Source organism: Oreochromis niloticus, linkage group LG20 (assembly GCF_001858045.2).
Source record: "Oreochromis niloticus isolate F11D_XX linkage group LG20, O_niloticus_UMD_NMBU, whole genome shotgun sequence".
NCBI classification, from domain to species: Eukaryota; Metazoa; Chordata; class Actinopteri; order Cichliformes; family Cichlidae; genus Oreochromis; species Oreochromis niloticus.
Genome location: NC_031984.2, coordinates 30,815,937 through 30,842,366, shown reverse-complemented (window position 1 = coordinate 30,842,366; position 26,430 = coordinate 30,815,937). Strand labels below are relative to the sequence as shown.

Genomic DNA, 26,430 nt, shown 5'->3' with positions numbered 1-26,430 from the left:
GTCATGATCTGTCAAAAAATTGGCAAAAAGCCTTATAACCTAGAAACTATGACTCTTAAAAGTTGCTGTGTATTGCCATAATGTAGAAGGTAGTGTATAGATATTGTGTCACATTTGACCTCTGACCTCTCCATTAATAGACTGAAGGTCTATCTGAAGGTCAAAGTGCTAGTAATGCCATATAGAGCTATTTAAAACCATGTTTCTTACTGCCAGTGTTTGCCAGCATATAGACATATGGGAACAATTTATTTAATTAAAAATGAATTGAGAACATTTCTTATTTTCTTCTAACTGTCCCATCTTACTCTTGTTTTAGTTTTGTTAAATACATCTCCTGAAAAGTCCACAATTTCTATGATCAGAGATGTGAACCTGATCTCACTACTTGGGGCTAGGGTTAGGTAAATGAACAGAAAAGAAAGCGCAGCCTTAGTCATAAGATTTATTTTTTTCATTTGCATCATATTGGATATTATTCTTTGGTCCACAAGGTGCACCGACTTCACCAAGTTATCTGTCACTGTACTACGCAATTAACAGCATTAACCCTTCAATGCCTGTTACAAAAAAAAAACTGAATGTCTTTCATGTGATCCAAAGTGGGGCCTTCAAACAGTCCAGCACCTGGAACTGTTTGTGTACTTAATAATATATTGCTGAGCTTCTCTAAGTTACAGTAGCTTGTGTTAGTATGTGTACACAAAGACATAAACGTTCAATGATAAAACCACAGAGTAGAATAAAATTGTAAGAAGTCATCAGCTGATGCAGTTTAAGGACACTTGTTCTTTTGTGCAGTCTCACCTGGAGCTCACGTTTCTAGTTCATGCCATCATGAACAAAGATTCTTCAATTAATAGTTAAAAGACGTCCATGAATGCACTGCTAACTGCTCTTCAACCTTATAAAAGTCAATGTGTATTTTGAATATGAAACACTTTTACAAAACCAAAAGCCTGACTGTGCTTAGTGATTTATATGTCTAAAAAACAGGTTCAGTTTGTAACTGAGAGAGCGGCTCGGTGGCGCTGAATTATATTTCCAATAGAAACACAATTTCATATGTTGTAGTAACAACACACTGCCACAAGATGGCAGCCTAGGCCTACTTTACCATGCTGTTCCAGTAAAAAAGAAAAAGTGACAGAGCCTTGAAAGAGTGACAGTGACACTTTTTATGAACTCATCTGTAATGTGTCACCTTGTCTGTAGAATGAAGAAGTGCTTCCCTTCTTTTAAAGTAAATACAGGCTTACAAAGATCCTCTAAACATGTTTCTTAAATAATCCCTCTTATAAACAATCATTAATTCAAAAATGCAAGAAACAATTTATTTAATCACTGTTCTTAACTTAATTACTGAATTTATTAAAAAAATAAACAAAGACTTTTTTTTTAATGAGATGTTTCTGCTGTGACTTCACTGTGGTTTGTATGTGCAGGCAGGAGTGTGAAATCTCAGAACAGCAGAGGATTGTCGAGCACGGCCACTCCTGCTGCGACGCCCCCGTCTGAGTGTTCTGAGCTCTTGGTCCTCAGCAGATGGCCCACACACTCATTTGTCACCATGTCTTTACCCTGCCTGTAAGAAAACAAAGAAAAGGCTAAAATTAAACACAACCACCACATTGGGAATCTGCAAATACTTCTGGAAAAAAAACCCAGCCACATACAAAATGCATATTAAATGCATTTTGTATGTGGCTGTTTAATAGTGCAATGGTGGTCACATACCTTACATATGCTCCAAACACTCCCAGTTCACTGAGGCAGTTGCTTATTTTCAAGGGGCTGCCTTGTCTCATCAAGTAGTTCCTTACAGGGGTGGGATGGATTTTATCCATCAGAATATAGGCTGTACGCTCGGTACTCTCCTTCACTTGTTCCAGGACCTGGCAGATCTCTGATCCATAAATGTTGTTACCTAGAAAAACAATACTACACTTAAAATATAAAGTAGAGATAAAATGGACATGGCTAGCTAGGAATTATTTCACATTACCAGATGAACAAACTTTTGTAAAACCCTTTTTAAAATTAGCCAAAAGAAAGTTAAGTTTTACCCAATGAACCACACCTGGCTACACCCGGCCAGTCTGACAGACAAACCACTGGTGTTAACATCAGTGGGCTATTTGATGCATGGAGAGATCTTTATTTGGCTGTTTCGGGGGGTTTTCCTGCTTATGTTGGATAATGCTAGCCTGCTTGCTAGTACAAGCAAGTTGCTACATATCTAAAATAAAAAAATATTAAACAAATACTGCCTCAAGTAGTCTTTCTTTCAGATGCTCCCTTTAGGGGTTGCCATAGTGGATCACCTGCCTCTTTGTCACGGTATCCCTAACATCCTCCTCTGTCACACTAACCCTGTGCATGTCCTCCTTCACCACATCCATCAATCTCTGTGGTTTTTCTCTTCCTCCTGCCTGACAGCTCCATCTTCAGCTCTGCTACCTCCAGCCCAGCCTCCTGTCTTTTTGTCAATGCCATTGTCACCAAACCATACATCATAGCAGGCCTCACTGCCATCTTGTAATCCTTCCCTTTCACTTTTGCTGCTATCCTTCTGTCACAAATCCCCTCTGACACTTGTCTCCACCTACTCCACCCTGCCTGCACTCTCCTCTTTACTTCTCTTGTGTGCTGTCTGTTGCTGTGGATAGTTGACCCCAAGTATTAAATCTCATCTACCTTCACTATCTCTACTCCTTGTATCTCCACTGTTATACCTGCCTCCCTCTGACTCACACACATGTATTCTGTCTCGCTTCAGCTGACTTTCCCTCACCTTCTCTCCAGAGAATCTGTTGTGCTTCTGGATTTATCTTTCTGTAGTTACTACACCTCTCCATTCCTCTGGGATCCTCTCAGTCTCCAAGACTGTGTTAAACGGTCTGGTCAGACTGCCCTCTCCTCTTCACTAACTCCCCTCCTTCGTCCTCCTCTCTCTCTCAGCTCCTCAAAGCTCTCCTTCCATTTAATCAACACACTCTCTTCACTCATTAGTACATTTCTGTTTCTGCCACCCTAACCTGCTGCACATCCTTTCCACCTCCATCTTTCTTCCCAGCCAACTGATGCATACCTTTTCTCCTTCCTTAAAAGCCAGCCTAAGAAATACGATTTTATGATTGGCTGATAAACTGCAATTTTCAAAAATGTTATCATCCAAATGGCAAACTAATCACCACCTGATTCTGATTCATGCAGCGTGGCTAAATTAAGAATGAATTACAAACCCTAGCTTCCTTGTTAACATGATTAACAGCTAAATACTATCATAGTGGAGGTGTAAAATTACTGCTAAAATAGCTCATATGAACCCTGATAGTGACCTATGTATTTATCAAAACAAATAATCTGATATTACAAAGAAAACTAATGATTGCTTTTTACAGTATTAGCCCAGAGTGATGTAAGGCAGGGTGGTTAGTCAGCCATAACTTGTTGACAACTTGTATCTGGTAGCTTTTTCACATCCTAATCAATGTTGTTGTCAAGTGTGTCTCATATACACTATTATCTTAGTCACAGTACAGCATGCATGAATCACAGTAGATACACAGTAATGCAAAACAGCAGGCAGTCATGAATGTGTCGTCACTGTTTTGACTGAGGCTGGCTCATACATGGAATGCAAGCAAATGCTGCATGTGTGTGCAGATCCATGCACTGCTTAAGCTTCCCTAGTTTAACAAAACTGAAGTTCCATTATTTGTTTCTGGTGTTAACATTAGGTGTGCTTTATTAAAAAGTTCAGTTTACCTCCTCCTTCTCGCTGAGGCTTCAAGACAAACCGTTCTGGTGCTGCCAAGGCCATTGACACCGTTTTGTCACCCTCTGGACCCTGTAGACGAGCGCAACCACAGAGAAATAAATCAGAGGAGTAAAATGTGAATGATATTGCTTACACCAAACAGCAACACCCCAGTGACGATTATCTAATGCCAAACTTTCCAAACAATGAAAAAATCGTGTGCTTTTTCTCACCAGGTCTAGAGTGTAGAGGCCGGCGAACGTCGCTCGGATCTGCTGCACAGCTTGAGGCTGGTCCGGGAAGAACCTCTCCAGGACTCCAGGTCTGGCGAGCACTTGCTGAACCTTCTTGGTACCAGCCAGGTGAGTGCTGATATCTGGACACTTCACAGCTCGAGAGCGCTCCATCAGAAGACGAGCATCCCAGCTCTGCAATTGAAAACAGACAATGAATTCTCTGCTTGTCTTTTTATCATTAGATGTATTTCAGTATTAAAAAGTTCCGTTTATTGGGACAAGAATTTTTCCCCCATAAAATAGCCTCTACCATTTCACTAACTTTTGGAATCTTATTTCACTGCTGCTAATAACGTTTTACACTCTGTCACAGGTTTTTTAGCTTCGTTCGTACAAACTTTCTCGTGGTTGAGATTCCTGACCAAACAGCACAGAGGTCTGTTGTCACTTATATCAGCCAACCAGGGCCAGACTTGGTGTTGCTAAGTAGGGAAAGAAATAAACTGGATGATAATGACGTTCCAGTTTCTCATGAATACGAATCACTTTAAGCAAGTCTGCAGGTTTCACTTCAGTGTTTTTAACTAAACTCTTTGATGTAATCATTCTGAGAGCAAATCAAAAGTTGGACCTGTTCAGAAGTGTAGTTGTCAGGCATGTAACCATTCCTGAAATACACCACGCCGACCTCTTTGCCGTCCCTGACGTGAAAGCGACATAAAAGACACATTAAGGACCACTGCTATGCGTAACTCATAGTTTTTGTTTGAGAATAATACACTTAAATAATCTTTCAGTGCATTGTGAGCTGACAGAAATCGACTTACACAAAAAGCCTCTTGTCCTGATCAAGGGAGCCTGCTTTAAAGACATCTTCAAACCGCAGTCTTATTACGTGAATGTTTCTGAAACACAGCAGGTTGGTGAAAAGCACAACTCTTCAAATGCTTTAAGATAATGTTTTAACTTCCACACAAAGAAAACATGCAGGTATGAGAGCTCTAACCCTTCACATGTAACACCTACCTCTTCCAAAGTTCATACTCAACGTATCGCTGATCAAAGATATTTCTCTGGACGTCTTCCACCAAGAACACGACGACTGCTCTGCAACGACAACAACTGCACCTGAAATTTTCTGGACATTTGGTTCTCACGATTTTGATTTTAACTGAAATGATTTGCTTTTTGGTGTCCCATACTACCAAAACTGTCACTGGCCTTTGTTGTCCTGAAGAAATGTTTGTAATATTATGATGCACTGAGCAACCACACCTGCACAAGCAGTGTTTGAATGTACAGCTCCACCGGTAAGATTTTTTATTCTGGATATACTAATTAATTCATCATGTATGGTGACATAATTAGACCAAGTGAATAAAGCAAAGAGCAATCAACAGCATGTCTGGCATGCACTCGATGGATGTATTTCATTCTTACTTCTCTGATCCGTAGAGCTCCCAGGCTTTGGCAATAGCCCTGGCCAGACCAGCTGCAGGATTATTATCCAGGATACGCTCGCTCTCCTCCAGCCTGCCGGCCATCTTCAGGATATGTCTGTCAAGCAAGATTGTAAGCGCTCTCAGCAAACCCAATCACAGCACATTATGCATCATTATTTCCTGACCATGCCTCGAACAATCCAGTCTCACTCTCACTCATTCATCTTAAATAAAGATTGTAAATAAAAGACGGACACAGTCACCACCATTCCCTCCCCCAGTCATTAGCAAAGTCGCGCTGTGACGCCTTAAGATGAGCATTTTCGCCACCTTGAAACTGATAAACTGAGGGAAACTGCACAGCCATAGGCTAGCAACTTGTCGATCAACCCTGCCTTATATAGTCTATATTAAATTAACTTTATATTGTATTTAATAAGACATGAAATTAATGAGCCTATAAACTCATAACAGGGGCATTTTCATGTAGACGTCTATACAACGGAGTATCTTTTCACAACCACAAGAGGCGCCCCCTCTTGGCCATTGAAAAGAATGCAGATTAAAAGAACTTCTGCAGTGGCTTCATTTTTCAGACACAAAAGCTATGTCTATCTTTTATAGATTGTTTATAACTGTATTAAATCCCAAACCTACTGACAGCAAAGCAAAGAGACTGGTGTCAACTGTAGGGGAAATAAAGGAATGTGGGGTTTTTATTTATCTTTCTTTTTTTAAATAAAAGTAAAGCAGCTGTGTAAAACAGTGGCTATAAAGATGACAGTAAATATATTTGAAGGTCTTGGCCAACATGATCACTCTTACTACTGAGTTCTAGTAGCTAACCTACAGAATATTGGGGAAACATAAATGACCTGCTTACCTGTGTACATCTGGCGTGCGTGATGAAAGGCCTCCGAAACTGGCAGCAATGGTGTTGATCTCTATCTGCTTTAGCGATGGCGTGTCATTCTCTCTCTGGTCCAGCATGTAGTCAGACCGATTGAGACCCAACACAATGGACTGTAACAAAGGCAAAGAATCCCAGCTGCAGCATTTGGTCACTTTCTAATCCATTAATAGATTTTTATGGTCCCAGCTACACTGTTGTAAGAACCTAAAGGTTTTCTTCATCCTATGCAACAGCAGATCTAAAGATGTCACAGAGTTTTAGAAAATTGTGAAGAACTTTGTCAAGCAATAAAGCAAAAGAGCTGATAATTGAAACAAGATTTTAGTTTTAGCCAAAATATAGCTTTTGACTCTCACCCCTCCCCATCGTTCCCTGTCTTTCTTTTTCATAAGAAATCTCTCAGGATTTAATGGCTAGCATATGAAGCCCAAAAAGAAAAGATCCTGCATCATCGATCCATTTCCAACTTTTTAAAAAGAAGTCAAGACAGAAAGGTTTTCATGGTGAAAACACATAGTGGTGGATGTAACCCAAAACAGCCTACACCACACAGGAACAGGCAGGCTGAAAGATCATTCCTGTAAACGTTTACACAACCTCACACCTGCAGTGATGGCCCAAGGTGTTCATTCTACAAATACTCTATTTGAAGTCCAATCTTCCTTAACTAGAAACTGTTTGATTTTTTAATACACTCTTTCTTTTCACTACCTTTGAATCCTTACTGAGTGCAACCAAACAGCTTTGTTGGATTTAGCAACACAACAAGGCCTTAGAGCCCAAACAGCTCAAGTAAAATGATGATGGTAAATGGACTGGTAATTATGCAGCACTTTTCTGTTCTAACTGAAAGGTGCTTTTTACTGCAAACCCTATTCATCCAAACACACAAATGCATCCAAACTGCCTTGTCTAACTTTCGCACACACTGGATGCACTGGGGGAAACTCAGGGTTCAGCATCTTGCCTAAGGAAACTGCAGACTTGATGAGCTGGGTAATCAATCCGCCAACCTTCCATCTGGCAGACTCTGCCTCCTGAGTTCCCCCTAACACCAGTGTCATCACGGCTGTGCTGACATACCTGTGACCTTCCTTCTTTAAGGATCTGTTGGTGGATTTTGAACAACCTTGCAGTGAAATCATCCACAGTGATGGTGCTGTAAACAGACACTTTGTTAAAATCTTGTCAGCAGGTTTTTCATCAGAGTGTATTCATTTTGAATTAAACTAAGGGGTCATTTGAAGACAGACTTCAGAGACTGTGACAATAATGAGAATTTTGCCTAACCACATACATGAGGTCATAATGCATCCTACCTAGCCAAAGCTTCTTGTAGGAAGTCTGCATCCTGACTAATCTTGTCCACCAGGGTGTTGTAGTGTGTTTGCACTGCCAGAGCCTGGGAGAACACAGCTTTGGGTACAGGTGTGGGGAACAGTGTGAATGGAGCAAAGGAGACCACCTGAAAAACAAGATGTAAAATGTGAGAAAAGACTGCTGACCAGGGGAAACAAAAAAAAGCAAAAAAACAAAAAACTGTTGGACAAACATTGGAGATGGCTTGTGGACTCAAAACACGGGCTTAATAAAGATCTCTCTGAAATCCTGTGCCCTAAGGCAGAACAAATTCCTAACATGACTTCACATTCAACACGGCCGTTTCATCAGCAACGGTTTAACATCCCACTGGTATGTGATCTCTGTTGTTGAGGCTTATTACCTAACATATGAATTCTGTTAAAGATGCTGAAAAAAAAAGCTTTACTTACTTTTTTTTTTAGTTTAAGCATTTATTTTAAGAAAAACTACTTCACGGCTTTGCTCATGGCAGATTACTGAAATTTTAGCCTCCCTTCACTGGTTACCTGTTTGTTTAAGAATTAGTCAGTCAACATGTTCCCAGTAGTTCCATAATCCAAAAGCAACAAGGGAACATGCTTTGTTACGTGACTTCACTAAACCTAACACCAGGAAAAGTATAATATTAGAAAGATACACTACATGTTACAAATATGTAGCATCTTCCCCTGAATGAATATTTTGAGGAAATGTATTCTCATGGTCTGTAGGCTTTACTCTTTCAGGTGCAGTTGTTGGGTGGGGCAAGAACAAATATAATAAGACGATTCAAAATCATACATGAGCAGACTTGCAAATTTTATATGAGTTTCACAAGTACACATTCCCTCTTTAAGATTATATAACTATACTAACACTTATCCAACAATGAAAAACCAATGAAAGCGCTTCTAGCAATCTGAAATGTGTTCTATGGATACATGTAAATGGTAACTGGACTGTTTCTTATATGCTGCATTTCTACTCTACCTAAGCACTCAAAGTACTTTATACAACTTCACTCATTCACCCATTCACACCCATTCATACAGGAAGTTTTTCTATACTTTTTATATGTTTTCTATCTAACATTCACACACATTCACACAACCTGTGGTTAGTATCTTGCCCAATGACATTTGGCATGCAGACTGGAGCAGCCAGCCACTATCAAAGCTTCCGATTAGTAGATGACCTGCTCTACCTCCTAAACTACAACCGCCCCATGTGTGTATAATTCGCACCTCAGATGAGTTGGGGGTCTCCTGGAGCCTCATTAGGACACCCTGTGTAACGGCTGAGTCTTTTGCCTCCTCTGCCAATTCTTTTATCAGAGCCGAGTTCATCAGCACCTCGTCTGGTATCCCCTGCGCCATTCTCATTCACCTGAAGTAGGATAACCAAATAAGATTACTATTATTACTAACGTTATTACCGCAGTGTTTTCTCATCACTTAAATTCCTAAACTGCTTTACATGATACACATATACACAATACACAAGCGTAGATACTAAAATGAATTACATTTAAATAACAATAATTACAATGAAACACGTCATACATCTATAGTAACATTAAACAGTACATTAAATCTTTTCTGCAATAATCGTGTTATAGGCCAGTGTATAATATCAAAACAACACATGTGGCTAACTTACCTGCTTAAGTTTTAACCAGGTCGTTTAACACCGTCTGTTAGCAGTCACCGGTAGTAGAAGCTAGTTAGCTATCAACCTAGAAGGCTCCCTCGGACTATGTTCTCTTCAAATACTTTTGCCCTTATGCAGAAAGCGATTAAGACTGCCACCCTTTACCTTCCACGGTGCATCACAAGACCTAACGGAAGCATGTACACACTTCAATCCCTGACGCATAAACGAGATGAATCGGCTGAATGGCTACTACTAACCAAAGGTGATTGGTCGACCGGGGGACTCGTATTACCTAAGCGGAACCACATGCTACGCTTAGCCAATCAACGGAAAAGCCTAAAGTTATGAAAAGACTCTGCTGACTGAAGAATGAGACAGCATTTAATATAGAACAGAGGTAAATACGTGTGACTTATTAAAAAAAAAGCGGTTTTACTTAATTTTTGATTAGCAGTAATATTGTTTGACCGAAATTAAAAAAACAAAACAAAACGTGGCACTAACCTGTATTTCGTGTTGAAAGTATACGATAACAGTGTTTGAATGTTAATTAAGACATCAAGGCTCCTTAAATAAACAAATAGAAACACACAGTTATTAAGAGAACTTATTGCTGGGGAAATATACTGTCATGTTTATAACGTCCATGCTTACCCAGCCTTTACCGCGCATTTTAGCTTGCTAAACGATGGGAAAGTCTAAGCGCAACAGAGAGTGCTGGTGTTGTGCCAAAAACTGATTTCCGGTATTTGCCAAAAACTGATTGCTCGTATTTAAACTGCTATAAGTAACTTGTTGGGCTATAATATGTGAAACATATGTCAAATGCATCCCTTATGGATGACATAAAGTCATCTTGAGCCACAAACAACATTCGTGTAACAAGGTAGAAGCCGCAATCAGTTTTTGGCAGTGACTTTTATATAACCTTTATTTATGCAGTTAAAAAAATCTCATTAACATTAAAAATGTCTTTTGTAAGAGTAAGTTGGCCAAGAAGACAGAAGAAATGGCAGCAAATATTACAATAGTTCAGTAAAAATATTTTAAGTGGGGATAAAGGACCGGATTGGTTATAATGTAAGTACAATAACACAGAGTTGTAAAGATACTTGAAAAACAGATAATTTTTTAATTCTATATATAACCCCTTTATAAACCCTGTTCACCGAAGTCTATTTACGAAGATACGTAAAGATATTACACATAAAAAATACACAGAAACATTGGAAATCAGTTTTTGGCAGGCAATCACTTTTTGGCACAACACCGGTGTTGCAGGTTAACTGGTTTTAATGTTAACTGGTTGGATTTGTTTACATATTACATATTACATATCCGTGTTTCAGATGTTGGATCCGCAGATTCGTCATTTTCACCGAGTGGTCGTATGTCATATGGTTTGACAAGATTAAACACCTCGACAAAAAAGGTCTCCATCTCCAGCTCGTGCAAATGCATACACGTGTCAATATTAAATAATTTTATTTTTTTTTTAATAAAAAGTAATTTCATTGTTGTCTGAAGATGATACTTATACCTGTGTGTCATACTGGCATATAGAGACGACCGCTAGGTGAAAATGACGAATCTGGGAAACCAAAATCTGAAACACGGAGAGCGGAATATGTAAACAAATCTAACCCGTTAACGTAAAAACTAGTTAACCTGTAACACCGGCTAAACCTGTTTCGCTGCCCTAAACCGGGTTATGGTTTTAAAGTAGTTAATTCCAGTTAAATCGTTAATTTTTCTGCTCGACTTGCTAAATCCTACGATTAACAAAAGTGTACTAATCTCTTCTCTTATTTGCAACAGTGTTGCATTTTACTACTACATTTTTTATGTTCTTTATAGATTTTTAATAGCTGTTTTGTTGTCATCATCAAGTCACTCATTTGGATCATTTTGAGTAAAAGAAAAATCATGTGATGTGTGAACCATCCCTTTTTAACTAACAGTGAAAGCTTTAGCAGTTGTTGAGCCATCTAAGGATCTTTGAAACATCCATGCGCACAACTGCAAAGAATGGATCTAAATTTGAGCAGGAAAACTGAAAAAAAGGAATAAACTTAAACATATATATTTTTGGCAGATCAGAGGAAAGAATTCTACAGCTGTAGGCAAAAACAAGTTTGGGGCTTATTAACATTTTCTCAGTTGTGGATTACATTGTGATGTGTTTTATTCATACACTGTTGCAGAAACGTCTGTGTTTGCACCTTCAGCCACTTCAGCACACAAAATGTCATCATAGGCCAGACATGATTTATTTTGATAGGCAATCGATCAAAATTAGGAATGGGCATGGGTTTCCAATATTCAACTGGATATAAAGTTTAAAAATATTTAAAAATGTTATGGCCAATGTGACAGTTTTTTGTATATTTCACCTTATTTTTATTGCCACCTGTTTGGATGTAATGTGCTACCACTGTCAGAAGGTGGCAGTCATACTTCAATCATAAAAATCTTGATTTTAGACCGTGTGTTTATGCTGTTCATTGTTGGTTTTTACTAAAAATATTCTGACTCACTGACTCTTAATTGGCTCTTCTCTGTAGTGGTTCTCCAGTCGGTGGTGCCCTTAAGTCCCATATGGTTTGCTAATATACAACACTAACCCTGGCTGCTGAGGATTTAGTATAATTTTTCCAGTTAGAGACTAAAGTATAAAAGACTGAAACTGAAAAAAATCAAAATTAAATAACTGACTTTGAGCAAAGCATGTTTAGTCCATTTTAAAATTACAGCCTCTTTCAATTTTAATGAAGTATAAAGAATTTTAAAAAGCTAACCAGAGAATACATTAATCTGAGGAAATACAGATGGGGACAGTTATTGCCCCCCCCCCACTAATTGTTTCAAGTATTTCCTAAGTGCTGTTAAACGTAGCACTTCTTAACACAGCTTTTCGATCCATCCTAGTTTTATTTTGATGGCTTACATTGTTTTACTTTGCACACAGAAACAAAATTATTTCATAAAAATGAAAACCACCAAGGTCTAAATTAATTCCCTCCCCAATGCTAATAGTTGTGATTCCTTTTTGCTGGAACAGCCTGCAATTATTTGTTGTAGTTTTCAGCAAGTCTCACACACATCTCTGATCAATCCCAGCTCATTTGTCTTTCTTCTTCTCAGTCTCACATACTTCTCCATATCCTCAGAAGATAGACTTGTCGTTTCTGTGCTGACTTGGTGATGATACTGAATGAAAGGCAACTGTGTCAAAATTCATAATCATATTCCAAATTTTGAGGAAAAGTTCACTATGGAACAGGGATTATCTCACTCGACAGTTTACTCCACCCCAGTAGAGGGAGCTAAAGCTTTCCCAATGCAAGTCACTCAGATCTGTTGTGGTTTTTTTCTGCATACAAGCCCACAGGCCTTCCGGCTAATCAGTAGGTTTCATTAAGGTCTGTTGGCTCAGCATATGAGGGAGAACAAATGACCAAAAAGAGCAGCTATAATAGGATGATGTCACTTTGGTAGCACATGGCAAAAGAGGGCATCCAGCCAGTGTGTTCAGGAAGCACTGAACTGTGACTGTATAATTTAGCACTGTGTTTGTGTGTATGCTTGTAGATGGCGAGTGGACAGCTGTCGAGGGCGGAGGCATTGGCATGCTCAGGCTGCAGGCATGCGTGCCATGTGATGCTCTACGCTGACACGAAAGCTCAGCTGTTTGGAAGAATTCCCATCAAACATATCATACTGGTGAGATGTGTGTGTGTGTATACACTGAAATGTTGGAGTAGCTCAAATGACACACACACACCTTTACATGTCTGCCTCTTTGAGTGAACAGGCATATTTCTGTGTGTCACTTCCACAGATGCAGATGCGCTTTGACGGTCTGCTGGGTTTCCCTGGCGGGTGAGTCTTTCCTGGTGCTGCTTTTGCTCCTTGCAAACATAGGTACATTTTAGCTTTTGGTTTGTAAAGCCTTCTTGTTCTTCACAGAAGAAAGAAAAAAGAAACCCTTTACAGCTCAGAACAAACATTCAAACACTGATGCTACAATCCTCGTCCTGCAAGGATTGGCGATGATAAAATGTGCCTGACGGCTTCTTGTTTAAAGCGACTTATCTTGCCGTAAACCCCTATTTGTAAAGATTGAGATTGTCACATACTGCTTAATTAGTATTCTGCTAAATGAATCACTTGTGCCTTTGTATCTGTGATTTACTGTAGTCGCTGCCAGGATCTCTGGCGTTTCATTTGCCAGCACAGTGAAATTATATAACGAGGAGGCAAGGAGACAGGGCTGAAAAATGATAGAGACATATGCTAAACAAGGGAAAACTGCGTCAGCAAATGGCAGCAGTAGAAAGCTCTAGTGATACAACTACATATGAATTATGTAGCCTCTGTTTTTAATATACTGCTGCAGGTGGTGTATGAAGAAATCTTTCAAAAACTTGTACTGCTTATGTAAGTCTGGCAGCATTAAACATCCAAATCACTAGTTAGTTGTGTAAATTTGGTCTGCTGCTAGTTAGCTTTTAGACTTGTGCAGGCATTCCTACACATCCATCCATTTTTTTGTCAGAGTCACAGGGTCAGCAGTCTAAGCACAGGTCCCCTCCCTTTCTCCCCGGCCCGTTCCTCCTTCTCATCTGGGAGGGACTCCCAGGCATTCCCAAGCCAGCCAAGACACATAATCTCTCCGGTGTGTCCTGGGACTGCCCTGGCATCTTCGGCCAGTAGGACATGCCCAAACCACCTTAACTGGTTCCTTTTGATGTGAAGGAGTAGAGGCTCTACTATGAGTGCGTCCTGAATGTCCAAGCTCCTCAAACTCTGTGGCTAAGGGACCAACCTTTAAAGGAAGCTCATTTCCGCTGCTTCCACCCAGATCTTGTCGTCATAAGTGAGAGCAGAAGCGTAGATCAACCAGTAAACAAACACTTTTCCTTTCACACTCAGCTCTTTCCTTATCACAGAATACCTGTACAGCATCTGTTTGACTGTAGACACCACAGCAATCCATCTGCCAGTCCGCTGCTGCCCTCTTGCTTGTAAACGAGATCCTGATATATGTAGGGCAGCAACTCGTCCCTGAGTTTTCCACCCTTTTGTAGTTCAGGACCATGGTCTCAGACTTGAAGGTGTTAATTTTGATATGCAACTTGGAACAATTATGTCACCCTCATGGAGGCAGTCTGTTCACTTTGTATCAGTGGCCATCATTAAGCCAAATTTCAAATTTACATTTGGTTTGTGACAAAATGGGGGTTTTTTTGCTTGTGAATGCTAAACTAATATCTTCAAATCATCAGCCTGTTGGCACTGTGACTGATTCCACATGCCCAGATAAATTGAGTGAGAGTTTGAGAGTTTCTTTGGCTTTCTTAGGCTTTAGACCAGTCAAACAAATAGTTATTGGCTGATTTTGAGTTTGAGGTTATACCAGAATTACATTAGAGCAGGTTGTGCCACAGATGGCTGTTCTATTGAAATGTGGTTATACGGCTGCATTTCGCAAAAAAAAGAAATGTTTTTTAATTTCTGAGCTCTTTGAAGTCTGTGTATTGACACAGTGTGTCACTACATTTCATGGTTGTTTTTAGCCATATATTTGTTGTAGGCAGCATCTGGGTCACTGCCCTCTGCAGCAGTGCCAAGTTGGAAGCAAAATCATCTCAAACTGGAAAAAAAAAAAGCTTAAATTTTTTTTTTCTCTGCTTGCAAAGTTTGAGTTTATTTGAACCACAGCTCATTCTGCACTAGACTCGTCTCGCATCATCAAAGGGGCCCTCTACTGCTTATTTCCATTTTTGTTTTTATAACTGATTTGATCTACTATAGTAGCTTTGCATGATTCACAATTCAACATATTCATTCATCTTATACTGAGGCTCTATGTAGCCCCAGTTTTAGCTCCTGTCCCTTTAAGTTCACCCTCCCTTTCAGCCAACTTTCTTCTGATTGGCTGCCCCTCACGAAGAGATGCTGTTAACAGTACGTGGGTGGGGCTGTTCCCGCTCTGGACCCTTATAGAAACACTGAAGCCTGAACTGTTGGCTCATGTGGATTGCCTTAATTCACACGTTCCTCATTATTTAAATCTTTAGCCATATTAATATGAACATGCATATTAGCACCATTTTAACCTATTATTAATTGTGGGGCCACAATTAAGCTGTGCATGAGTCATCAATCATGTTCTATCGAAAAAAAACAAAAGAATCCAAGCACCACAGCAGAAAATACTCAGTAAGCATAACAAAGATTGATAATGATACCAATAATGATAATAAAAGTGTTAAAAAAAACGAGGACTCCCAACTGTGCCCAGTCACAGTTCTGTCCACACAGCTTTGTTAGAGAGTGACCTGCTGAGACACGATACATGTAAAAGCAGCGGTCACTTCAGTTAATTGCACGGCAGCAAGTGGCCTTTTCTGTCTCTTCCAGTGACATTTACGAGGGTTAAGAACCTCTCTAAAGAGCTGCTCTTAGTTGTCGGTGTTCTCCTAATGATAATGGAAATGTGCGTCTGGATGTTGACCAATGCTCTGACACTATGGCAACAGTACAAAACACACCTAAACTCCTTCAGAGATTTTTATAGAAGCCTATAAATTGCTCTGAAATGATTCAAAAATAGAAAACATGACAAACTTGATATGTTAGAATCACACAGAGCTGTTAATAAGCGGGTGTTCTGTTGTTGGCTAATATCCAAAGCGATTAGCTTTTAGGCATTTAACATCCCGCTAGCTGTTACCTTTTGCTGTACTTGTGCTCTTCTGGATTCAAACCTCACTCTGACCACTTCGGCAAATGTTTTCATCTTTGCGCACTGTCAAACACAGAGAAACTGTATCTTTAGCCTCTGCGCATTTCGTCCATTATGTCTGGTATATTGTTATTGTAACAGTTCAGGTTGAGCATTTGTTACTATATTGTTTTGCCCATTTTCTAAGATGAGACTCAAAATCTAGTGACTTGAAGGAGAAGTGATCTGGGAAGTGAACTAATTTAGGGCTTTAAATTGAATTAGCCTTTCAATGAGTGTGATTTATTATCAGGAGAGCAGTGCCTCTGACATCGTTTATCTACTTTCATATCTGTTGCTGACCTTTGATTCTCACACTTCAGGCTCGTTAACCCTTCGGAGGAGACCCTTGAGTCAGGGCTTAGCAGGGAATTGTCAGAAGAGCTGGGCCTGGCTTTGCCAATCTCTGTTGAAGATCATGTGGATTCTTGCTTTGCCCCTCCTTCCTCCCCCTCCTCCTCTTCACGTCTTATCACTCACTTCTACGTGAAGAAGATGGATGAAGAGCAGATTAGGGAGGTGGAGAGGGCAGCTGCATCCACTGCAGCAGATCACGGTTTGGAGGTAATGTGTTCTTCCAGAGTGACTGATTGCAGCGATTTACCTGATCTCATGCTCTGATCCTCACCACCTGCTTTCTGACTCCAGGTCCTGGGAATGGTCAGAGTCCCTCTCTACACCATGAAAGGTGGAGGAGGGCTCGCATCCTTCCTGTCGCACTCTTTCATCGGCAACGCTCGCTCCCAGCTGGTCCACTCGATGCTGAGACTCAACCTGGTCGCCCCCAGGGAGTTGCACAAAGCCCTGACGCACTCTCTAAAGACTCATGCACACACGAAACAGGACCTGCAAGCAGTTCTGGCACTGACCGAGGGATTGAGGAAACAGTTTTGAAAAACTGCAGCTGCATTGCTGCATCCTCTCAAAATGTAGATACAGATCCATCAGGACTGTTATTGTCAAAAGATGATTTCAAATCCACTGTAACTTATATGCTGGCACCTCCCTGCCGTACATGAGTATTGAAAGCCAAAGGTGGGAGGCCAGCAGTAAGAACAGAGCAGGCATTAAGGACAACGGATATGACACTAATTGAGTCAGACATGGCATTAAAAAAAGAGGAGCAGGAGTGGAGGTGGGTTGCAAAGCGGCTTGTAGATGCACAGTAACCGTGGGCAGACTGAACCGGCTTAAATAGCGTGCCCTATTTGAGATTTGTCAATTAACTGTGTAGAAGGGTCTCAGCTGAGCTTGATTTCCGTGGCCCGCCTGAACTAACCCTATGCTCAGTTTTGACCCACCGCAGCACAATCTGACACATAATCCTCCACACTCACACTCATGCTGTCACGCTGACTCTGAGCTGGTGACTCATAATTGCATACTGTGCACCAAACAGTTTGGGGCAAAACATTATCAGCTCCCTTACAATTAATGGAAATAAAGCTGTTCACACTGCCCATCACTTCTGAGTCTTTCCTGTCATTTTTCTTCATTTCAGTCGTCAGCACTGTGTTGATTTCAAACAGCCGAAATTGAAATGCTAATTACAAGACGCAGGAGCAATTTTTTTTCTTACATTTACACTCATATCTTTATGTGCTGGTGAAGAAGACTTTTCTGTTATTCTAGCAGCAATTTTGACACTTATCTCACAGCCATCTATCAAAAGTGCTACACGGCATACAGAGAAGCAACATAAGATGAGAGGTTACCTTATATGGCATTGCATAGGCACCCTGTGGTTTTCTTTATCTGCCAGTATCAATAATGAGGCAGGATGTGTATGATCTACAGCCTTTTCAGTCAGAAGGGATTCTTTGTCTGTGTGCTCCTCACATTTCCTTTTCTTTCTTTCTTTTTTTTGTTGGTAGGTTTCATTTGAAGTTGTAGCACATCAGCAGTGGTGGTGCTGGTGGTGGAGGATTAATTACGTCCGTGACATACTATACAGCCTGCAGGCGAAGATTTGATTCTGTTTAAGTGCACCCTTGGTGCACATAACGCGCTTGCTCCAGATGTTAGTAACCTCATTCCCCAACAATATTGCTGCCAGTGAGGAAGAGCAGAGACAGCGTTGATCAGCGTTCGTGATACCTACTGTACTGAAAGTATAAGATCCATCCTCTGTTTTTATTTTATTTTTATTTATTTTTAAATCAGTCAACTTCTGCAGGTGCAGGAGCATCATTTATCCATGTCATATTATTACTACACTGCATTCATCCTCCTGCATTCATCAGATAAAAGCTGGAACGCGTGGAAGAAATGTGCAGAGTATCCCGCTCGTTCACTCATCTAACATAATGGATTTCATGGGGACTTATTGCATTCTTACAGGGGTGTCCATTAATCATGGCTCCATGCAGATTGACTCATCATCGAGCAGGTGTTAATGCTATTAGTGATGAAGGTAGAATTAATTTGTGCAGCGGAGTGCGGTGCGATCTGCTGTCGGTGCGCGTCTCTCGATCCGAGCGTGTTTTTCTGAGCTGTCGGGAGGAAGGGGGGGATACGCACCACATCCGGCACGATAGACAGGAAGCAAAAGAGACTGGTAGTACCAATCGCTCCTGTCTGTGGTTGCCTTTTATGTGATCCTGTGGCTCTTTTCGTGTTTTTGTGTGTCAACGGTTGCATCTTGCATTAGAGTAAGGTGGGGGGAAAATAAAAGGATGCTGTCGTGTGTTGCAAGGGAAAATAATACAAGGTCATTAGGAAACATTTAGAAAAAGAAGGGTGGGGGGGGTAGTGCAGAGTAGGTGAGGGGGAAGGATGGATGCAGGGGGAGAGAGAGCAGGAGCGAGGGATGCTGAGGGAGAAAGACGGTATATTCATAGCAGCAGCGGCATTTATAGCCGCCCAGAGGAGAGGAGAGAGCGCGGGGGCGTGGCTTTTTGCACCGCTTCGCATGGCGGAGAGGGAGAGAGGGAGGGAGTGGGGAGGAGAGAGGCAGCTCTGGTGCGAGTGAGTGAGCGAGAGGAGAGGCTATTTGGCAGGAGAGGGAAGGAAGAAAGAAAGGCGGGAGAGAGGGAGGGCTGTTTTTGAGTGAGCGAGTGTGTGTGTGTGTCCCTGAGAAATAGAGAGAGAGGAAGGAGAGTACTGAGCTGAGAGAAATCTGTCAGATTCAAACACACTGTGTGTGTGTGTGTGTATGTGTGTGTGTGTGTGTCTATGGTAGAAAGAGAGCGAAGGATGTAAAGAGAGGTGGAGAGCTGAGGAACACATAGAAAGAGACCGAAGAGGACCACAAAGTGAGGTATGTACGGCTGTCATGCTGCTCATAAATCCAGAAACAACCTGTGTGTGTGAGCATGTGCATGCGTGACTCAAGTGAATATGTCTGTGTTTATATATAGTTTGGTGTCTTAAATGGACACTGTGTCCTCTTGGGGGGTTTGTAAGTGGACAAATGGAGCTACTGGCTGTTAGAGGAGTATCAATTATGTAATACAGTGTGCACCATTTTCACTGTTGATGCTCTGTATATGAGTGTCAGTGTGTGTGTGAGAGAGAGTGTGCGTGTTTGCATGCTTGTGTAATTATGCTGAGGTGTTTATGTGGCCATTGTGTGGAGCCCTGCCACTGTGCCTTGACCATATGGGGTGATTTACAGCCACTGTTAGAAACAAAAAAACACCAGTGCTGATGGAGCTGTGGAACCTTAAATCCCACCTGCTGGGCTTCTCACCTATAAGGTGTTCACAGCTATTTTCATGTTATGTTATTAAGGCACGCAGATAAACAAGCTTCTCAGAGGCATCTGCAAAGTAGCGCTCCCTTTGTGCTGTTGGTTCACAGTGCAACAACAAAGATTGTGATGGTAATGTAAGACAGCAGCTCGAGTACAGACACAGCAAGCTCAAAAGCTGATGTAGGAAGCTGATTGGTGTATTTTGTTTTCTTATTTGATGAGTTTAACTTTAGTTAAACCCAGGAGGAGCTTCAGATTCGAGAGCGGCATTGTTGTACTGGCATCACGATAAAACTTGAAATTCTCACGTTGACTGAAATCGTAGCCCTTCCGGCTCAGAGGTTGGCCTGATCTAAGGTGCAAATCCCTGACCTCAGATGGCAACACGAGCACCCTTGCTTTCACTGCATCAAAACAGCTGCACAGACAGTGGTGTGCTTCAAGCGTGTTTGCTGTGCTTGCACATGCATAACGTGGTGCTAATTTTGACCTACTCCACTTCCCTCATATGTTGATTTGCCAATGAGCTGTGCCGGACACTTAAGTGGCATTACAGGAAATCAGGCATGACACTTTTTCCACAGAATTTGAAAGCACATGTGGTCACAGTCTTTAGGTCACAAACAGTCATTTTAACCCAAAGGATGCAGAATAATTTAACAGTAATTTTACTTTCTATCTATTGATCCAGTCATATGCTGTAACCAATTCAATATAGGTGAATGTATGTCAGGTAGGGTGGACCTGCTTTATAACTATTTTATGACCATAACTTCAAATTTGTAATAGCAGGTCTAGCTGAAAGATGGTGGAGTCAAAAGTAGTTTTGTTTCCTGAAATGTAGAACAATGGAAATGGAAAGTGGCCTCAAATATGCTTACTATTAATATATATGCATATCTTTAAAAAAAAACAACTGTAGTTAGATTTAGTAGCAGTTGGTGATATTTGTGTAAATGTCCCTGATTTTATATTAGAGCAGTGAGATTTTCTCTTTCAGTACTGTAGACCCGAGGAGCAAAAATATCAGTAGAACTAAACCTAAAGTGCTGATTAATTATCTCACTTAGAGCAGGTTTCAGCGCTGTGCTCAGGCAGTTTCAGCTGTGCCTGAGGAGCGGATGTGGCCTGACAGCCTTCCACCCCCTCACACTGCCCAACTGTTTCATTTCACCTTTTTCTTCTGTTTTTGATATCTGACGGGATCTACAGGTATGCATTCCACAAACATTACCTGTAAATAATCTCTTGCATAAAAGTCAGTCGTGGCAGGACATGACTGGAAATCTTTCTGTGCCCCTTGGCTTTGGTTTTGTAGCCCTGTCTGTTTCACAGTTACTCTCAGTGCTTTTGCAATTAGGTATCATGCCAGAATCTAAAAGGCGCCTGCCATGTGTATAATATGGCTACTGTGCTACTGCCAGAAAAAATGTATGTCCTTTTGCAAATGTAAATCTTTTTGCTCTGTGTGGTACTTAGTGGACTGCTGGCCACACTTTCTTTTATGGGATGAATTCCGTGCGGTTCTCCTCTACCACCTTGAAACTAGCTGACCCTGTGCTGTGTGTTTTTGGCAGTGACACGAGCCAGGATTAAGCTGCTGCTTAAAACTTTTGGTGAGATTTTCAGGTAACAGAGTAATTCTCTACAGATGGTTGTGAGAGGAAAAAAACCTGTGGTAGCATACTATTATGCAGTTTCCTGTTTGCTGTGGAAGTTTCTGCACAAGCAACACTTCACAGAGTACACAGGAGTGTAGAGAAACTCTGGCAAGATGCAAACAAACCTGGATTTTGGCTACTTTGCATGGCTAATATAGCGTCCTAAATCTCATGGCAGATTCTAAATAAGTTATGGGCCTGGAGTCGGTATGAGATTGTGCTACCTTTTGTTGTGATGCAGTCACGTTGGCTGTATACTGTGGTTTCAGAATTACCGTCATGCAGCCGGTTGGCTGACGAATAAGGTAACTTCCAGCAGTTGAAAGTCGGTTGATACCCACTACCTTTCTAGTTATCTTGATGACTCAAATCATTTTACACTGCAAGTCACACTCAGCCATTCACTAATACTGTTCTTTTGTAGAGTCTAAGAAAAAAAAACTGTATATCAAAGATGGATGTAGCCACAATATCATCACTTGGGTTTTAGACTCCGTAGCTTGAAACCTCAGCGTTAGCATTTTACCTTCCGCTGTGCTTTGCGGGGGGATTTGATAGATCGATATAACCATATTTGGAAGGGAGTTCTAAGTGCTAAGTTATCAGTTAATGCTAGCAAGCTTAGCAAGGTGCATCAGGTTGTAAACCTGCTAATTAATGCTACGTAGGATTTCACTCACTAAAACTGAATCATTAACTTTTTGGGCAAGAAAGTCCGCACCACACAGCAGGCCATATTACCGATCAGATAATTTTCTTTAAAAATCCGCCAAGTGGCACCAACAACACAAACATGGTTGAGGCATGAGTTCGGGAATCAGCTGAGGTCCAACCCTGTAAATGTGTCCGCAGACCTGCCAGCAAAAGTAGATGCATTTCTAATTTTAGAGCTCAGTAGTATGGGTAACATTGTCCACCATACCTTGGTTAACGATGAAGGCAAAACTTTTGTTTTGTTTTGTTTTGTTTTGTTTTTCTAGGCTTAAGCTGGATATTTTAACAATGGAGCAAATGGGACGTGACTCACGTTTCGAGCCAGCATCAAGTGGACAATAAAGGAACTGCAGTTTTCTGTTATCTACTTTGGTTAAATGCAACCCGTTGAAGTTGCTGTTGGCTTTTAGCATGTGTCAACCTTCAGCTGTGATTTGTAGTCACAGAGGTGAAAATTAAAAAAAAAAAAAAAGGCTACAAAAACTCACTTTAAAGAGTTACTACAGAAAGTCAGTGTTGCATTTTCACAAAAGTGGGATACTCAAACCAGACGACTTTTAGAAACAGCGGTCAAAATGGAAGCAACCGACTTCTAAGATATCCACACATTCAGCTGGTTATATGAAGAAAGCTCTTCATGAACCATAACGTGACTGGACAGCGAGGTTTATTCAGTTTCTTTCCGCCCACTACAGAAGTTTTATTTATTTATTTATTTTTAAATTTCACACCCACGATGTGTGGCATGCACTTTCTCTTTAGATAACTCTGATTACATCATCAGGGTTTCCTCCACAGCAGACCATTAAACTTTTATGATCGTGTCCCGAGAAGTACTTATCATGATGAGTAAACAGAATTGGCCGAAGGTGTGATCCCGCATTCAGGTTACCTCCCTATGTGTGGAACAATATATGATTAAAAATACATGACACAGCTATATTTTTCCATCCACAGGTCCAGATTGTTGTTCATTTATGCAAATTCTGTTTCATCAGTATGCTTTATTTACATTGCACATTGCACAATAAGATGATGTGCCAGACACAGTATGGGTCTATACTTTTTTTTTTTGGTAAGCCATGTCCTTTAACATTTTTGTTAGCTGGTGTTTATCCTACTCACTCCTCCTGCAGTATAAGCTGCAACCAGCTCCATCCTGTCCCAGGTCCTGATTGCATCTAAAGGAGGCTCTCCAATCAGCACGTCAATTGATCGGTGTCACACCTGACTCTGTCTGACTTGGGCTTTCACATCAGTCAATGCACAGCTGGAGCATACATTAGCATATGATCGTGTTTGGCATGATCATGCATTCATGCTTTTCAGCATTCATCTGTGGTGACGACACTGCTTCAGCACCTGTGTCTGCAGTGCTGTTTCGCGGAAGCCTAATAGTTCCCAAAAGTCAGCTTTTCGGGAAGTTAGATCATCTGGCCGAGGGTCCCGCTGGCTGACACCCATGTGTTTCCTTACTTGATTTTATGATTTTTTTTTTGTTTGTTTTTACAGTTTGGCTGTGTCCTGAGTTCAGGGGATTTTGGGATGGTTTTCCTCCGAGGCAGCTGTGAGAAGTCTTACAATTAGCAATTAGATAGCAAAACATAAAGTTCTGCGCAGTAACAAGGTCAACATAGCAAATCGTTGCTGGCTAACAGCAGTGTCAGGAAATCCCCATGTAGTATCAGCATAACATCTAACACAATATCATCCTTGTATTGATTCTGCTTAGCGTCCCTTTTTTTTTTTCCTTTAACTGACATTAGCAGGAAACCCCCTCGATGGCAGTAAGGCTCTAAGACTCCCTACCACATTTATCCTGCCCTGTCGTCAGTCTGCTTTATATTCACCATGTGCACCACGTGACCTCTCTCATTCAGTGACCTTGACTTTAAGTATGAAACACTGCTCCCCTCTAACCTCTGTCTCTCTGTCCCGACCGCCCCTTTTTCCAGCCACCCACCCCCACTGTTTTCCCTCGTCTTTTGCTGAATCCCTCACATCCCCTCCTCTCTCCTCCTCAGATCATTTACAGTGGCTTTGTTCTGTGCAGATTAAGGTCGCACGCTGATGAAGGCTTCCTGTGCCTCCAGAGGTCTCGGGACCCTCGGAGTCTCATTTGCAGATTTTCTCTTCCCATTCGCTCGCTCTGCTTACAGATTTACTCTCCACTTGAAACCACGGCTGAGCTATGTCTGGATCACATTCAGCGCACTGTTTTTGGAGGAAATGAAAGCACAGGTCTGACAACAGTCGTTAAGACAAAAAGTGGTTGGCGTTCGTGATGACAGCAGGGTATGGCATTGAAGAGATGCCAGGCCAGTTTTCTTGTTTGTTTTTTATCTCCTTGCCGTACAATCTACCTGCATCAACAATATTAACTTTGCAGTATAAATGACACTGCATTAAACCACCTGGTGTCTTTTAACTTCAGTTACTTTTGTGAACTGAACACAATTGATTGCTTGTGGCGGATTGAGGAACAATTTCCACTGAAGGATTTTTTTTTTTTGTATTCTTCACAGGGTTCTGAAACCTGTTGAGAAACTGACACAGGATGTGGGGGTGAAGCTGCCTCTGTATATATGGGTGTGTGTGTGCTTCCTTGCATGTGTGTTGAAGTTAAAAGTGAGACATGAGTAAGAAACCGATTTTCATTGACAGCCTCGAAGGACTTGAAAGTCGTCCATAAAGTACAGAAAATCAAGCACACTTTGCATTCTCTAAATATGTTATTTCCTCCCTGTCTCTTTCCTGTTGGCTTCTCATCTCTGTATGTTTAGTTATGCATAGGCACAATATATTTACATTGTGAACTTGTGAACACGACATGTCACAGCACTATGATTTGACTACAAACAAAACAAAAGATAACCAGACCTTATATTACACAGTGAATGTTACAAACGTTTAAATATTAAGAGCACTAGACCAGAAGGTGATTTAAGTTAAAAAAAAGCCTCACCCAGTTAGGCTTTTTTTTAACTTAAATCTGTGTTGGAGGAACCAGCTTGTAGCCATTATTAAAACCCAACCCAGTGTGATATTACGAGGTTCAACCAATGAATAACCTACCCACTAACTGAATACACTGAGGCAGGGAATAGACACCACCTGTTTGCACAGTAGAAATCATTAGCAAATATAGACTGTATATATGTGATGGATGTAGCCACTGTTGTTTCGTGAAGTCCTTTTATGAAACCCCAAAGTCAGGGCGCCGTCTTAGTGTTTTGGAAAAAGTAGTAACTATATTTAGGCTGGGGATGTGCACGACTAGACATTTGTATGTTGCTGCTCTTGTTCGTCTGTGTGAGAAATGCTCGTAGGTTAAACATATTTTATTAGTGCATAATTGCAGTTGTTTCAGAGATGCCACTAGCCAGGATGATAGCTCCTTATTTCTTTTCTTTTTCTGCTATTCTGTTCTAGATTATCTGGGATCGTTGTCCTGTTGCATCACCCAGTTTCAGTCGAGCTTTAGCTATGTCGAACTTAAAGTCAAAGTTTTCCGTGTCAGAGAAGTGGCTCTCTTTTTCATCCGGCTAAATCACCACGGTAACTTATGCTGAACACATAATGTTGTCTGGAACAGGCTATTCTCAGAGTTTCCACTTAAAATCGACTGGAAGCGCTACGTTTTCACTCATAAGCAATGTCTGAGCATGAGGTGTTTGCACTGTTAAGCTCTGTTTAGTTGTTGCTGTGCTTTGTGGCCAGTCATCTCCAGTTTGGTCTGGTCTGTCCAGAAGACGTTATTAGAGAAGTCTTGTGGCTTCTTCTTGTTGTTTGTTCAGATACAACTTTGTAAACCTAGGCTATGTTTCCATGCACTCTCATTTAACATGCTGTCTGATGCCTGTACTGTCTGAGATGTGGCTCTTGGATTTTTTGCAGTTTGTGTGAGCTTTGCACAGTCTGACCTTGGGGTGGATTTATTGGACTACCCACTCCTGGGAAGATTGTGGCATTGTGTGAACACACACCTGGATGCTCCAGACCAGAAAACTGCCAGAACGTCTGGTTTTATATAGGTGCTCACACAGGCTACTGATCAATTAATGAAGTACATTTGATTATCACCACCTGGCTGCTACTCACTCTTAAGTACTTACCCATAAGTTACGCTTAATTCCTATGGAAGCAGTAAGTGTGTACTTACTTTTTCAGAGGAGACTGTGAATAATGTCCAACTGTTGGGAAATTAAAATGGGAATAGGAAT

At 41.0% G+C, this 26,430-nt stretch overlaps 3 protein-coding genes across 7 annotated transcripts in view; 2 read left to right on the top strand and 1 right to left on the bottom strand.

The window, feature by feature from the left end:
- Positions 1-431: 431 nt before the first annotated feature.
- gss (glutathione synthetase) lies at positions 432-10,092 on the bottom strand. Of its 2 annotated transcripts, XM_025901610.1 has the most exons (14): positions 10,003-10,092; positions 9,853-9,915; positions 8,940-9,081; positions 7,674-7,819; positions 7,438-7,513; positions 6,325-6,464; positions 5,440-5,556; positions 5,026-5,106; positions 4,827-4,904; positions 4,631-4,700; positions 3,997-4,191; positions 3,772-3,853; positions 1,738-1,927; positions 432-1,585 (listed from the first exon to the last, which is right to left on the bottom strand). In XM_025901610.1, exons 3-14 carry the CDS (start codon positions 9,075-9,077, stop codon positions 1,462-1,464), a joined length of 1,437 nt encoding a protein of 478 aa, XP_025757395.1. In that variant the 5' UTR covers positions 9,078-9,081; positions 9,853-9,915; positions 10,003-10,092; the 3' UTR covers positions 432-1,461. The 2 variants fall into 2 exon arrangements, with proteins under 2 accessions (XP_025757395.1, XP_019205473.1); XM_019349928.2 differs by lacking the exons at positions 9,853-9,915; positions 10,003-10,092 and adding an exon at positions 9,355-9,685.
- Positions 9,661-17,603, top strand: zgc:103759 (U8 snoRNA-decapping enzyme). 3 transcript variants are annotated; one of them, XM_003449153.3, is made up of 5 exons: positions 9,661-9,745; positions 12,940-13,071; positions 13,190-13,230; positions 16,462-16,702; positions 16,787-17,603. In XM_003449153.3, the coding sequence occupies exons 2-5, from the start codon at positions 12,940-12,942 to the stop codon at positions 17,030-17,032; spliced, it is 660 nt and encodes a 219-aa protein (XP_003449201.1). In that variant the 5' UTR covers positions 9,661-9,745; the 3' UTR covers positions 17,033-17,603. The 3 variants fall into 3 exon arrangements, with proteins under 3 accessions (XP_003449201.1, XP_005454112.1, XP_005454113.1); XM_005454055.3 differs by lacking the exon at positions 9,661-9,745 and adding an exon at positions 12,680-12,770; XM_005454056.3 differs by lacking the exon at positions 9,661-9,745 and adding an exon at positions 12,683-12,755.
- Positions 17,604-19,129: 1,526 nt separating this feature from the next.
- The window catches only part of LOC100709810 (SLIT-ROBO Rho GTPase-activating protein 3), a 33,020-nt gene continuing 25,719 nt past the window's right edge, over positions 19,130-26,430 (top strand). The window contains exon 1 of one of the 2 annotated variants that reach the window (XM_005454059.4): positions 19,130-19,397. The gene's annotated coding sequence lies outside the window, so the exon portion shown is untranslated. The remainder of the gene's footprint in view (positions 19,398-26,430) is intronic. The other variant, XM_003449097.5, reaches the window with a different exon arrangement.